Below are 16,000 nucleotides of genomic sequence, written 5' to 3' on the forward strand. Positions count from 1 at the left end.
TCACTGCTGCCTACTACAGAGTACAGACGATGCGTAGGACAAGGAGTGTATAGGTTCTCGGTGAGCTCGTCGGCTCGGAGACCACAAGGGGTCCGAACCGTATGACCTCCCTCGGTATTGCATATATCCAGCGTCCAATCTCTACCGCCGGCAGCGTCACGCGCGCGTCGCTCTCCTATTCCCGTCCTCGCCGCAGGTACGGTCAAGCAAAGCGCCGCCGGAAAACAAATTTAGTAGAAACATACTTCTTTGAAGCTGCCCCCTACATCGTCTCCATCCTTCTCAATCCAATCCAGTCCAATCGGAGGGAGGGAGGCGGGGTTCGAGCTCCCATCGATCGGCGGCCTATAAATACCTCAAACCGGGAATGAAATTCCAAGTTTCACGATGCCGTCACAAATTGGGAAGGAATGGGAGGAGGCGTTGCCACCCAGCACCCCCAGCGCCTACCACGACCTGCGCCTTAGGATATACGAGCGCCTGGTGGCGGCCGGCAAGCAGGGGGAGTCTGACCCTTCGTCGTTCCGGGACATGCTCTACGCCCACTTCGACAAGCTGCCGTACAGGTACCTGATAGACTTTGGTGTGGATAAAGCCGAAGACGTACTGCTCCACCGGAGGGTCATCGACGAGGCCGCAAACAGCAACGGCCCCGTCTTCGAAGCTCGCTTCCTAGAGGTACCCGCCCAGATTTTCGCTGCTCATTTCATCCCAAAGCTAGCTAGCAAATTCCTCCCAAATCCAATATAAACCCTGGGTGGATAGGCTGGTGCACTAGTGTGGCGTGTCTGTCCCGCACCACTCAAGATAGATTGAAAGGTTCTCACAAATTCATAGGTTACAATACCCCAGCGTCTCGCAGATGAACTCTCGGTACGGGGGAGAGACAAGTCTCAACCACTCGGGTTGTTTATAGCAGAATAGTTCCCAGATGCTCACCCCATCCTCGCCTCGCTTTCTTCACGGTGCGGCTGCACCTTTCGCCACGCTTCGATGACGACAAAGAGGTGCTCCCATGATGTGCATGATGGAGGAAGACCGCTCCAGTGGATCTTCACCTGAGGTACACCATCTTGCGGCCACGCCTGATGAACCGTTCACCGAGCTGCGCTGCGCAAGGCTGAAATGTGTTGTGGTCAGTAATGATATGAGATGGAAGAGTTGTGCTCACCGAGTCCTCAGCCTTGATTGCTCGTTTCAATTGAGACATGCACCACAGGGTAGTCCCGTGCAGTAGTGTAGCGTGTCATCTATCTACTCTTATAATTTGAGGTGACGCCAGTTAGATTGGTACCAAAATTGACACACCATAATAATTTCTTAGTATATTTTACCATTCTGTTGATCTACCTTCATGTTTAACCAGGCCATTCAAGTTCAACCGTACGGTGAGGGTGCTTATCCTGAGTGTAATGATCCAACTCAAAGGTTATTACTGGAAGACCTCACTTTGGAAAGGATACATGGCGCTGACAACATGGGCTATATGTCTTCACCGTTAAGGTAATTCACTTTGAAATTGTGCCAATGACCAGTATCATTAAAATCGTATCATAACATACATAACTTTCCTTGATAACCTTTTCTGTTTAGTTTTTTCACACGATTGGTTCTCACTTCCAAGTGCTATTTTATTTTAATTCGAGACTACTGCCTACAACATGTATTTCCTCCAACAATAAATCACCCCCCTCCCCCCCTAAGTCCTAACACCCCCAGATTGTCCGGCATATAGTGTACACTTGTTTGTTTTGCTGAAGCTGTCCTCTCAATTCTCCGCAGGGATTCAGGACCTATCTTTCTCCACGAGATCATATTCTCTTCCTTCGATAAGCCCAAGCTCCTCATGAGGGTAATGCCAAATATTTTCTAGAATTTCTTTAATACCCAATTTCATATAGCTTGCTTTTCGTCTTTGACATGTGAAAGTATCTTAAAAGAAATGGTTGATCAACAGCTAAGCGCAAGTCTATCTGAAGTTGGACTTAATATTCGCGAAGCTCATGTTTACTCCACAAGAGATAACTTCTGTTTGGCTCTTTTTGTTGTTGATGGGTGGAAGACAGAGGTACATTTTTTAGAATGGCTATATGAAAGACTTAACTTTTTGTTACTTTTTGCACATATTATCATCATGTTGTCCATAGGTTTTGACTATGTTATATGCACAATTAATTTAATAAACTTGCCAGTTTCCGGTGCCACTGGCTACAAGCCTACAACTACTATACTTGCTTATGTTTCTCGGGTGCTATGACTCGTAATCTCTATAATTACATCTTCTTAGGCTGCTCATAGTGGGGAGTAACTTAGACTAGTAACATATGTCATGTTACTAGTCTAGGTTACTACCTTCATAGTGGATAGTAACTTATATGTGGTGTCATGCATTGTGTCATTTATTATGTTGTAAACTCATTTTGCCTTGGAATGTGTGATGTTATGGTAACATAGCTAGTTACCACATCACTCTCTTTCTTCATTTATTTGCATGCCATGTCACCAAAATGCATTGAGATGTGTGATGTTACTAGCTATGTTACTCCCACTATGAGCAGTCTTATGTCAGCTTGCAATCGTACATGCAGGAGACAGATACGTTGATCACGGCAATTAAGGATACGTTAACAAGAAAAAATGTATGATACCCTTTTCCACTAACTACAATAAATGCAGCATTACGTGCAAAAATATATGCACCTTCGGTTAAGATGGCATCTCTAACAGTTTACTTCCAGATCGAGTTAAATTGTCCACATGTAAATATGTAGGGAGCACAATCTAACTCAGCGAGTACTTCATCCTCGGGAAGAATACTTGGGCTACGACAACAGGTTGGAGATTGTGAAATCGACTGGAGCATGCTCACAACTACGGAAAAGATTGCATCTGGGTCTTATGCGGACTTGTAAGAACTAGTATTTGACATCTCTATGCATGCTGGCATCTGCTGAACACAAACGTTAGCATGTTATCATGACGACATCTGACAAAAACAAATACTCCAATCTATATGAAATTATGAATGGCCCTTTTCCACTACAACATCCAAGAATATCATGAGCCTACATTTGCCCTTGGTAGGGGAAGCCACACTGCTCATCTCATTCATGTTCTATTTCACAGATATAGAGGAACATACAATGGTTATGATGTTTGTATAAGGATACTCAGAATTACAGATTTAAACAGCTCTTCAGAAGTTGACTTCTTACAGCAAGCACTCATTCTAAGGCAAGTTTTCTGCCGCCATAACTGAATAATCAGTTATATTTTATTCTGACGATTAAAGATATTTTTTGTGCAGGAGAGTTAATCACGAAAACATCGTCAAATTTTATGGGACATGCACAGGTCATACTAAGTGTTTTGGCATTGTAACAGGTACAGTCAATACTGCCAAAAGAATATTATAGATTTGAATAAACTCTTCCACGATTGTTGCTGACTTGGATAACAGTGCTATAATTCTCGCATGCACACATGCAGCCTCAAATCTGGAGCTGGTATTTAGGTGTCAATATAAACAAATAAACATGCATTTCATGACCATTAAATACCTGGATATGGTCTTCAGATAGGCTATAATTCTCTAGTCAGTTACTGGAGCTTATTTTAGAATTTTCATAGTAACAAGAAAAGGAGAAAATTGCATGATGCAGAGTAAAACCATTCCCAACCTAATATTTCGGCTGTACTGCACTACTCTGATTGCTCTGTGAATCTAAGTTGTTATTTTGGATTGTAGCTTAAGGTTGAATCTGAAGTCAGGTGGTGTACATCTTGGTCGTGTTTGTGATGCGACTTCTGAATTGAAATTTATTAAATTTTTAATTCGCATGAAGCTATAATCATGTTAGACTTCTTTTTATGCCTGTTGTATGTTTGACAGACTGACTTGCTGTTGCTCCTGTCAAGTCTGCCTGCTAGCTTACAACTTGTTTGTTGGGCAGGAAAACGAAAGTTCTATTTTTTACTTGTCTAATTGGACGTTTTTATCATGAATCCGTTTCTGATAGTTTCTCTGTTCTGCATTCTTTCTGTATGGAATCATGTGATATGTGATTATGCGGCCCTCTTTTTCTTCAACTAACCTGATTTCACTAGAGACGGTCACTACCTAGGTTGTCCATACAACCTAACAGACCATCCAGGGCCAAATTGCGATGACTGGACACCTGAGCAGTCGCCTAGCATGCATTCTAGAACACTGCGTGATCGTGTCTTAGGCTCTTGTTTGTTTGTTTATTTATTATTATTCCCTAAATGGGTGTGCTTTGCAATTTAAACATAGCCCACTGTCTAGTAATTTCACCCTTTTTTTCGAGAATACGCGAAGTGATGAGTGCTCAGTTTCTCACCTGAGCTTACTTCTTCCCTTGCGGTTGATTTTGTTTCTTTCAGAATACATGCCTGGAGGGAATTTATATGAGTTTCTACACAATCAAAATGATGTTTTAGGCCTCCATCTTGTTCTAAAGATTGCTATCCAAATCTCAAAAGGAATGGAATATCTGCACCAGAATAGCATAATCCATAGAGATTTGAAGACTCCAAACATTCTGCTAGGCTACAATCAAGTATGCATACTTGTTCAAACTATTGAAGCTATTGGTTCTGAGAATCCCAGAGTCCATTTCTTCTGCTTTTCTAATATGTAGTATACAACCTGGAAAACGTATAAAAGCATTGCAACAGTCGATTTGGTTTTTAGTCAGATGCCACTGCTTTGTTGTATGGTTTATTTTTAAACACCTAAAGATTACAATTCACATGTTGCGAACTAGCAATGATAGATAATGTTTTCATGCTTAAGAACTACACAGATGAAAATCTACACCCATTCAGAAAAATGTTACTCCCTTGTAAAGTTGTAATAACATCTTATATTCTTATATTATGGGATGGAGGGATAGTTACTTGAGAAATCAATAACAGTTCTTACCACCTACTTATATTTTTATTTTTAGCAAAAACACTTTTTCCTTAAAAATATTTTGTCCTTTAAAATGTGAATTTCAATTATGCTATGTCAGAAATTTAATTAAACTGTCCCTAAACATATATAGCCGCGTCCTCCTTGTTGAGACTTAATTAGACGAGAAAGTGATGACAATATTTTTTAATTAAAGTAAGATCATCGGACAGGTGTTTCTGCACCCGGGTGCATATTCACCCTTTATTTAAAATGCATTTTAAACATATTTAAAAATACTAAAAAATATTAAAAAATACAAAATAAAATGTCTCGTGTATATCTTGACATGTTACATGCTCACAAAGTTATTTCAACAAAAACCGGCATGCTTGTACCCTGTGGAAAAAAGGAAAAAATTGGTGCAAAAATAATCTATTTCTCAAGAATTTTTTTTGTCTTCTTTACACAGGCACAAAAATGCCGGTTTTATCTAAAATTTTACGTGCATTCATAGAACATGTCCCTCTACATGCCGAATTTTTTTCCTATTTTTTTTAACTTTTTAAAATTTGTTTTGTACATACTGGGTGCATATGCACCCGGTTCAGTTTTGGCTTTCCGAAGATCATCTGCCTACTTGCCTAGTCATTATGTATTAACTTGTAGAGCTACTTCTGGAATTAGGTTGTGAAGATTACAGGCTTTGGTGTGGCTAAACTTGGTAATCAGGACGGACAAATGACCGCTGAAACTGGAACTTACAGATGGATGGCACCTGAGGTAGTGTTAAACTATTTTTCTTGTCATCTTTTGAAATCGATTTTCTTTAAATTTTTAATAAGAATTGGATGTTAATTTAATTTAACTTGTTATGGCTATAATATTACACCCACGCCCGTGCATCGATGCATACGCTCCTGCGTGCGTGTGTGTGCATTGGCAACTTCTATTCTGACTATGAGCTCCAAAGAGGAGATATGTAAAACTTGCGCTAATGATGAAGATCATCACGATCGGACCGCCCGTCGCAGGGCATTTTTGCTGAAGGGACAACCGCAGCTCTAACTTCACAGCAGGAGAAGACCAACGCGAAAACCTGTCGAACACGCCTAAACTATCACTCATCAACACCGTTGCTGCTCCGCAAGCTACCACGCGGAAACCTTGCATCACCTGTCTCACGGAAACAACCGAGAAACACGACATCTCATGTTGTCCTAATAGAAGGAATAGTTCAAGATAAAAATTTGCAACCAAGTAACTCTATTTTTGAAAAGGAGAAATACCCCGCCATCTACATCAATCCATGCACACAACCATTTTATTTGGAAATTTTGCTTGTGCAAGCTGAATTCCTACCTAACTCACAGAAACAACCGAGAAACACGACATCTCATGTTGTCCTAATAGAAGGAATATTTCAAGATAAAAAATTGCAACCAAGTAACTCTGTTTTTGAAAAGGAGAAATACCCCGCCGTCTACATCAATAAATGCACACAACCATTTTATTTGGAAATTTTGCTTGTGTGAGCTGAGATCATTTTTACACCATTAGCTCCTGAAAGTTTTAATTTCCGTGAGAAGCTCGTAACTGTTGTTTATCTTGACCTTTTTGAAAAGGGGCAATACCCCACCGTCTACATCAATAGATACACAAAACCATTTTATTTCCAAATTTTGCTTGTGTGATCTATGATCATTTTTACACCGTTAGCTCCTGAAAATTTTAGTTTCCGTGAGAAGCTCATAACTATTGTTTATCTTGACAGTTCTTGAAAAGGGGAAATACGCCACTGTCTACATCAATCGATGCACATAACCATTTTATTTTCAAGTTTTGCTTGTGTGAGCTGAGATCATTTTTACAGCGCTAGCACCTGAAAATTTTAGTTTCCATGAGAAGCTCATTATTGTTGTTTATCTTGACAGATTATCAACCATAAGCCATATGATCACAAAGCGGATGTATTCAGCTTTGCTGTTGTCCTATGGGAACTGATAACATCAAAGGTATATCCTGATGTCAAATACATCTTGAGATTATATCCTGATGTCAAATACATCTTTAAAGATGACATTAAAGTTCTTTGCTATATGCTGCTTAAAGGTAACAGATCACTATTTCTTATGCTATAGGTCCCTTATGATGACATGATGCCCTTGCAAGCCGCATTGGCAGTAAGGCAGGTAAATCCGTGTCATTGGCTATCCCGGAATGAACTCAATTCTTATCTTCAGTTTAGATCTTATTTCAGAGATCCTTGTTGAATTTGTTCTCACTCTCTGCTTACCATCCAATAGGGATTCCGCTTAGAGATCCCACCAAGCGTGCACCCAGGTTTGTCGGGACTGGTTGAACTGTGCTGGGATGAAGATCCTGATGCACGTCCAGTTTTTGCGGAGATCATCGGCCGACTTGAGGAAATCTCACGCCAAGTTCAGGCAGAGCTGGAATTCATCAAAACCCTGTTTTGTACAAACAATCGGTCTGGACTCGCTGGAGCCGCCCAAGGGAAGCCATCGACGTTCTAAAGCGAAAATGCAAAAGAAATCTTAACGTTAGAGAGGAAACAGATAGATTATCATATTAGCGTGTGGCGTCGATTCCAAAAGGATGCCATCGCCTTGTAATTCCTTTTCCATTTAAGACATGTATGTACATAGGTTGTATATGTTGAAGCTGCAGAAAGCATCAGCGAACACACCATATTGGGTGACCATCTTTTGACTCTGTGTTTCTTTTTAGGGATTTCTATTTTCGTGCCCTCGAATCCTTAGTTATGCTCAGTTTTTCCCAGCCGCTTAATTTTTCCTCAGTTTTCCCCAAGCCCTTGTCTGAAACCCTCACAAGGAGCTCGAACGGGATGAATCCCGTTAAGTTGACCGTTAGTGGGACCGCTGTTGGTGCCCCGCAGTGGACACGTCTCCACTTATCCAGATCATCGTGGGACCCACAACTTGTCCACGTTAGCGCGCCGGAACCACAGCTTACCTAGGTGACCGTTGCAAAATAGGAGCCTGAGCCAGCCCCGCGCCCGTGCCCGTGTCATTGCTTCCCCTTTCTTTCCCCGAGTCAGCCAGGAGCCTCTGAAGCGGTCGATCTGTAAGACGGACGATAACGGCAACCGTGAACGTGAGTTCCTTGCATGTGAGAGCTTGCCATATGGAGAGGGGGTAAGCTTAAATCTCGCTCCAATTGCTCTGTTTTCTCTCGATTTTCTTGTTATTCCCTCGAATTTGGGATTAGGGTTCACATTGTTGTTTTCAGATCCTGAAAAAATGTAGGTATTTCGAGTGGATCGATGTGTACATTCAGAGGCTTCAATTGCAGGAATCAATTGGCGCTATTGGGGAGCGCAATTTGGGAGGGGGACTTGCTGTAGAGAATGTGGCGGAGAGAGGAGCCGTTCCGATTATGCTTAATGCTCCCAATGCAGAACTGGTGGAAGTGAAGAGAGAACTGAATAAAATGAACAAGCAGTTAAGGCAGCTGATCGAGTTGAAGAGAAGCAAGCTAATCTGATGGCTGGTATTTTTTTGTTGTATAATTGCGATCGGATTCTTATCATTGCTCACTAGACGCTAGAAGTTGTTACAAGGGATCCCTTGATACAAATCCATTATTCAGTTACATGTACTTAGTGTGTGCATTCATCGAAATTACCAAAAAAATAAAAATACGTGTTAGGGAATATATGAATGCTAAAGATAGTTGATAATTGTTAGAGGGGTGACAAATAATGCATTCACCGAAATCCCACAAATATGTATGTCGCATGTTTATACAAAAATTATACCACTTTTGGGATGTTTCAAATAACCAAAACTATATCCCAAACTATATTCCCTAAAAGAAAAGGAATGCTAAAGAAAGTTGATAATTGTTAGAGGGGTGATAAATAATCCATTCACCGAAATCCCCCAAATATGCCAAATATGTATCCTCATGTTCATACCAAAATTATACCACTTTTGGGCCGTTTCAAATTACCAAAACTATATCCCAAACTATATTCCCTAAAAGAAAATGAATGCTAAAGAAAGTTGATAATTGTCTCTCCCTGTTCGCCTCCTCGCACTATATCACTGTCACTCTCACTCCCTCATGCAACGTCGCCTCTCACGTCCCATCATCTTCTTCAAAGCAAAAAAACCCTCTCCATCTCCTCTGCCGGCGATGGACAAGGAGAATGCGAATCCTTCCTTCATCCTCGACGTCGTCCCCTCTAAGCACGGCGCATCCATATTCGACGCCGTCCCCTCTACGACCGTCACCGCCGCCGGTGCATTGGTGGCTCCCGCCGATGCATCGGAGACTGCCACCGGTGGCGGTCAGATCCCGCCGGAATGGGACCCCTACGAGAAGGTGCCGTACATTTGTCCGGCGAACCCCTACAACACCTGCATGGACGACCCTTGGAATGAGGTAACTACGGTTTGCTCCCTTGTTGTTCCCGTTTCCTTTTTCAACCCTATTTTTGCTGGTTCCCTAGTAACTATTAGTGCCGATCTGTAGGTAGGATGAGTATTGGGTTAATATTTGCGTCGATTTTATTTCATTTTGATTTGATCCCTTCTTGATTTATGCAAGTAATCATGGGATCTCAATAAATTAAGATTTGAGGTTAAGATTTGGGGTTCGGCCATTCGGTTAATTTATGCAAGTAATCATGTGATCTCAATCAGTTAAGATTTGGGGTCCGACCGTTCGGCTAATTTATTCAGATCTGGAATTTGTTTCTTTGCCTATGATGAATCGTTGGGCACAAATTTGTACAGGGCGGGTTCAGCGAACCATTGCTGTGTACAAATCTGTTGTGCATGAGCTTTGGTTTGCTAACCCCGTCCCTGTAGATATATAATCGTGTTCAATCTAACTGAGGTTGCCTCTGTTTTTCCTAACTTTGTTATGTTGCAACTCATTCACTCATAGTTTCCGTTTGATAGATTAGGTGTCTGGCAGCGACGTCGATAGCGACGAGGAGGATCAGCACACCAAGGCTCGGTAGGTGTTGCGGAGGTTGCAAGTCGGCCAGTTCGCCTTCTACTTCGCCAAAGGTGTCTACAAATGCCCCTTCTGCACTAGGAGACTCGGCGGCACTGACTTCAACTGCCTCCTCACGCATGCCGAGGACATCGGAAGGACCTTCCCCAAAGTCGGCGCGACAGTGAATGTCTGATAACCCACAAGTATAGGGGATCGCGATAGTCTTCGAGGGAAGTAAAACCCAAATTTATTGATTCGACACAAGGGGAGGTAAAGAATACTTATAAGCCTTAACAACTGAGTTGTCAATTCAGCTGCACCTGGAAAAGCACTAGTAACAGGGGTGATGTGAAAGTAGCAGTAATATGAGAGCGAGTAACAAAGAACACAGCAGCAGTAATAGTAACACAGGAGCAATGGCACCAGAAAATAGTTGATACTACTTCCAATGACATGTAGAACAAGTATATGATGATGAAAGATGGACCGGGGTTCCCAGCGATCTACACTAGTGGTAACTCTCCAATAACAAGTGACAAGTGTTGGGTGAACAAATTACAGTTGGGCAATTGATAGGATTGATAAGGCATTAAGATAGAACATCAATTCATTAATCATGTAGGCATGTTTTCCAATTATAGTCGTATGTGCTCGCAATGAGAAACTTGCACAACATCTTTTGTCCTACCAGCCGGTGGCAGCCGGGCCTCAAGGGAATCTACTGGATATTAAGGTACTCCTTTTAATAGAGCACGGGAGCAAAGCATTAACACTTGGTGAAAACATGTTATCCTCACATCACCGCCATCCCCTCCGGTTGTCCCGATTTCTGTCACTTCGGGGCCTTTGGTTCCGGACGGCAACATGTGCATACAACTTGTAGATACAATCTAAGCAATTCATATAGAGCTTAAATCTAAGATCATGCCACTCGGGCCCTAGTGACAAGCATTAAGCATAACAAGATTGCAGCAACAATAACTTCACAAACTTTATAGATAGACTAATCATAATGTATCATCCATCGGATCCCAACAAACACAACACTCATTACATCAGATGAATCTCAATCCTGTAAGGCAGCTCATGAGATCATTGTATTGAAGTACATGGAGGAGAGAATACCAACTAGCTACTGCTAGAACCCGTAGTCCATGGGGGAACTACTCACGGAGCATGATGGAGATGGTGGCGTCGATGGAGATGGCTTCCGGGGGCACTTCCCCGTCCCTGCAGGATGCCGAATGTAGACTTCGTCCCCGAATTGGAGTTTCGCGATGGCGGCGGCGCCCCTGGAGTCTTTCTGGAGTTTCGTCAATTGGTACTGTGTTTTTAGGTCGAAAGGGATTATATAGGTGAAGAGGCGGCGCAGGAGGGTCGACAGGGCGGCCTCCTCATAGGGGGGCGCGGCCTGGGTCCAGCCCGCGCGGCCCACCCTCCTGGTGGCCCCCTGGCTCTCCTCCGACTCTTCTTCGGTGTTCTGGATGCTTCCGGGAAAAATAGGATGTTTGGCGTTGATTTCGTCCAATTCCGAGAATATTGCCCGAACAGCCTTTCTGGAACCAAAAACAGCAGAAAACAGAACTGCACCGTGGCATCTTGTTAATAGGTTAGTTCCGGAAAACGCATGAAATCATCATAAAGTGCAAGCAAAACATGTAAGTATTGTCATAAAACAAGCATGGAACGTCAGAAATTATGGATACGTTGGAGACGTATCAGCATCCCCAAGCTTAGTTCCTGCTCGTCCCGAGCAGGTAAACGATAAAAAAAAAAAATTCTGTAGTGACATGCTACTTACATAACCTTGATCATACTATTACAAAGCATATGAGATGAATGAAGTGACTCAAGGCAATAATCTATAGTTGCTAACAAATAGATAACATATAGCAAAACTTTTCATGAAGAGTACTTTCAAGACAAGCATCAAAAGTCTTGCACAAGAGTTAACTCATAAAGCAATAAATTCAAAGTAAAAGCATCGAAGCAACACAAAGGAAGATATAAGTTTCAGCAGTTGCTTTCAACTTTCAACATGCATATCTCATGGATAATTGTCAACATAAAGTAATATGATGAATGCAAATAAGCAAGTATGTAAGAATCAATGCACAGTTGACACAAGTGTTTGCTTCTAAGATGGAAGGAAGTAGGTAAACTGACTCAACATAAAGTAAAAGAATGGCCCTTCGCGGAGGGAAGCATTGATTGCTATATTTGTGCTAGAGCTTTGGTTTTGAAAACATAAAGAGAGCACAAAAGTAAAGTTTTGAGAGGTGTTTGTTGTTGTCAACGAATGATAGTGGGCACTCTAACCCCCTTGCCAGACAAACCTTCGAAGAGCGGCTCCCATGAATTATTTTTATTTTTGGGTGGCACTCCTTCCAACCTTTCTTTCACAAACCATGGCTAACCAAATCCTCGGGTGCCTGCCAACAATCTCATACCATGAAGGAGTGCCTTTTTATTTTAGTTTTATTATGATGACACTCCTCCCCACCTTTGCTTTTGAAGCGATTCAACCCGGTAAGGATTGGATCTCTGTGCATAATGTGCTAGTCCCTGGATCGACTCGCTAGCACACACAGTTCGATGAATAAACAGAATAGCAAATGCGTCATTTATTACAACGTATGATCCAAAATATATTTATTACAACTTGCATAGCTCATGGCTAGCTCAAATAACAGAGTTCAAAGCGGAAAACAAATAAATTCAAAGAGCTCCATCACGCCACAGGCGAACATGTTGAGTGGAAGCTCGCGACCTAAAATCGATACCTTACTCGTCCTCGGGGTAACATGCAACATAAAACGTTGCAACCACGCAGGGTCAATACATTTGGAATTGTATTGGCAAATGTCACTATTTGGTGGATATATATATAATGGCACCTAACAACTACGTGCTCATTTGGCAGGTGGAGTTTAGGCTAATTTGCAGAAAGCAATAGTTTCCCTATCCTTTATAAATCATTTTATTTAGAAACATCGTCTAAGAACATATTAGCACAACCCATGCTGCAGCAAGACAGTCGGCTTCATATGCTCCTAAACATCTATGGACATGCTAGCATAGACCCATGTAGACACAAGCCAGCCTAGCTTTGCATGCTCCTATACCCATTGTTTCCCATCAAGTTTTATTAAGAAATTGGAATGCTGAGATCTTCCAAACAGTAACATGCCTAGTTGCTCATAGTTGTCCGTAACCGGGGACACGGCTAAGTACTTAGTTTGACACTCTCGAGAGGATTGTACACTTTACCCACATGACCTAGTCAGCCCCTTTTACCATGATGCTCAATTTGCTCAAATGGTCGGGAAAAGACTAAGTCGAGACCGTTTTCAGAAGTAGGACCCCAAGCCATCTGGACGGACCCATGCCAACCTACACAGCTACATCTGCTAGTCACGTCAGGTCGGGTTCCTACAACTTAATTAGTCAAGCCAGAGCCCATATGACATGCGGCTGTACACGGAAGCTACTAAACAAGAAACCTGTCCAATCTCTTTGATCCCTGGGCGGCAATCCCCACCATTGTTCACCGTGCAGACGCTCCCGTCTTACCAATCCGTCCAGGTGTTTCATTATTCAGGTTGTTTTCATTATATCAAAACATATAATTTTATTCATCTAAACTTATCATGATAACCCAATCCACGCATCTAAGATAGCATTGCTAAGCAAACAACAACACGGTGGCGACAAAAGAATCAATTGTTGAACATGTGGCTGTTCTAATAGGTGTTCATAGCATAGCAATATATATTTAAAACAATCCTACACATGGATAGCTACTGAAAATAACTACAAAGTGCATAGAAAAATAGTAGGATAGAACGGTGTGTGACACTTGCCTTCGTTATTGTTCAGACAATCACCGCAGTCGCACTCGTTGCACTCCGGACAATCTAACGAAGCAAACAATTTACAATCAATTACAAAGCAATGCAAACAGAGAAGTTACACAATGAAAATATGCATGCATGTTCTGGAAACAATTTCTGTTCACAAATACTTTCAAAACAATTCATTTATTCAATAGTTTTCAAATAGCATGTTTAATCAAACAGTAACTTATGCATAAAATAATTTGGAAAACCCAAAATAGGCATATTGCTACAGAGACAATTTCATTATCTTTCATTTGGCGTTGGAATCAATTTAAAAGCATTTGCCAAAGTTAAAATATATCAAAAATAGTATAAACACTAGTTTTAAATTTGAAAATCTGTAAGTTTCCGAAAGATACAAAGTAACAGCACTGCTGTGTTCTTCTTAATTTTTTGATTCCAACGGTATATCGTATGTAATGTTTCGAGTTACGAAACTATAGTTATGATTTTTACAAGTTTAAACATTTCGCGGCTTTTTAATAATTTTATCTGAAAAGTTGTCAGAAAAAGTTTCTCCGATGAAGAAAATTTCTACACGAAAGTTGTAGAGGATTGAATTACAAACTTAATGCAAGAAACGTCACCTAAAACCGAGTTATAGATCATTTGATTTGAAATTTTGAAGTTACATATAAAATATGAGCTAACACACATCGCACCGATCCGTGATTGGGTATGAACTGGTGTAACAGAGAACGATTTAGTCTAAAGCGTATATCAAGTACTGAGCTGCCGACGACTTACACTGGCAGTGACGGATCGGACTTGCTCCGCGGCGGATCTCCGGCGCTCTTTCGGCTAGGGAAAAAAAAACGCGTACAAGACGGGGCTCGTCGAGATGATGCGGGGGCGTGGTCAACGTCAACTTCCGTGTCCTGCTGCTCGGCCGAAGTCACAGACGCGGCGACGAGCTCCGGTGGCGTCGTGGATGTCGTCGTCACGGAGGTTGTCTGGCTACAGATAAAAAGAGAAGGAATGTATCACAGAGGGAAAAGGATAATGGGTGCAAGAGCGAGGCGGTGATCTTCCAGTACCGGCTGAAATCGGCGATGGCGCCGTGGCAGATGTCGAACTCCGGCGAGCGAAATCGAGGCAGCCTGGCGGCAACCAAATTAGATTTTCGGAGGGGAAAAACAAAGGGGATACATGGGTATTTATGGGGGAATTTCGTGGCAGAGGGGCAAAAATCTGAGCCGAATCGGAGATTTTTCTGGGCAGTTTTCGGTTCTGGTTCATCGGCGTACGTGATATGAACTCTGGCTGAAGGTTGGTGATGATTGCGGGGCCCACACATCAGGAAAAAAAACAAGAGTATGAGAGAAAGAAAATACGAACGTGGGCTGCCTCACGTACTGCTGGCCTGGCCGTTCCTGGCACGTGCGTGCGCGTTCGGCTAGTCCGGCCGGCCGGCTTTTTTTTTTCTAGTTTATTTCTTTTGTAGAATTTGATTTAGAACTCTGATTTACTGAATTAAATTTGTACAAATTATCAGTATATTGCTGGACACCGTGGAACACTGTTCCAATCCGGTGAGCGCATAGACACATAGACACCGTTGAACTAATAGACTATTAGCAAAACTTAGTATAGAAATTGATTTTATGCATGAAAAGAATTAAAACTCTTTTAAAACTGAAACTTTGGCATGGTGCAATGATGCAATGCATGAATTTGAAAATGCATGGATTTTGGGATGTTACAGCTTTCTCAAGCCATGGCTAACCGAATCCTTCGGGTGCCGTCCAACAATCACATACCATGTAGGAGTGTCTATTTAGGTTAATTAATTTGGGACTGGGAATCCCATTGCCAGCTCTTTTTGCAAAATTATTGGATAAGCGGATGAAGCCACTAGTCCATTGGTGAAAGTTGCCCAACAAGATTGAAAGATAAAATACCACATACTTCCTCATGAGCTATAAAACATTGACACAAATTGAGAAGTATTTTGAATTGTTTAAAGGTAGCACTCAAGCAATTTACTTTGGAATGGCGGAGAAATACCATGTAGTAGGTAGGTATGATGGACACAAATGACATAGTTTTTGGCTCAAGGTTTTGGATGCACGAGAAGCATTTCCTCTCAGTACACGGCTTTGGGCTAGCAAGGTTGTTTGAAGCAAACACAAGTGTTAACCGGTACAGCAAAACTTACATAAGAACATATTGCAAGCATTATAATACTCTACAC

General features: G+C 41.8%; 1 protein-coding gene and 1 long non-coding RNA gene across 2 annotated transcripts; one reads left to right on the plus strand and one right to left on the minus strand.

Moving 5' to 3' along the window:
• Nucleotides 1-274: 274 nt before the first annotated feature.
• LOC127313577 (serine/threonine-protein kinase STY46) lies at nucleotides 275-7,640 on the plus strand. The gene is made up of 13 exons (XM_051344064.2): nucleotides 275-678; nucleotides 1,367-1,503; nucleotides 1,783-1,852; nucleotides 1,958-2,068; nucleotides 2,589-2,639; nucleotides 2,772-2,908; nucleotides 3,127-3,234; nucleotides 3,308-3,384; nucleotides 4,405-4,580; nucleotides 5,603-5,698; nucleotides 6,850-6,930; nucleotides 7,057-7,107; nucleotides 7,222-7,640. Exons 1-13 carry the CDS (start codon nucleotides 388-390, stop codon nucleotides 7,450-7,452), a joined length of 1,617 nt encoding a protein of 538 aa, XP_051200024.1. The 5' UTR covers nucleotides 275-387; the 3' UTR covers nucleotides 7,453-7,640.
• A 4,867-nt stretch (nucleotides 7,641-12,507) lies between these two features.
• On the minus strand, nucleotides 12,508-15,139 carry LOC127313578 (uncharacterized). Its single transcript, XR_007859112.2, has 3 exons — nucleotides 14,844-15,139; nucleotides 14,554-14,763; nucleotides 12,508-13,824 (listed from the first exon to the last, which is right to left on the minus strand). It is a non-coding gene; the product is annotated as an uncharacterized lncRNA (long non-coding RNA).
• Between the last annotated feature and the right edge of the window lie 861 nt (nucleotides 15,140-16,000).

The sequence above is a fragment of the Lolium perenne genome, chromosome 7 (genome assembly GCF_019359855.2).
Source record: "Lolium perenne isolate Kyuss_39 chromosome 7, Kyuss_2.0, whole genome shotgun sequence".
NCBI classification, from domain to species: Eukaryota; Viridiplantae; Streptophyta; class Magnoliopsida; order Poales; family Poaceae; genus Lolium; species Lolium perenne.

What these genes read in the sequence shown, in the direction of transcription:
- LOC127313577 (XM_051344064.2), top strand. Translation starts at nt 388, where the DNA reads ATGCCGTCACAAATTGGGAAGGAATGGGAGGAGGCGTTGCCACCCAGC. An exon ending in TTCTGCTAGGCTACAATCAA is followed by an intron (nt 4,581 to 5,602) that starts GTATGCATACTT and finishes TTCTGGAATTAG; the next exon opens with GTTGTGAAGATTACAGGCTT. An exon ending in GGGAACTGATAACATCAAAG is followed by an intron (nt 6,931 to 7,056) that starts GTATATCCTGAT and finishes CTTATGCTATAG; the next exon opens with GTCCCTTATGATGACATGAT.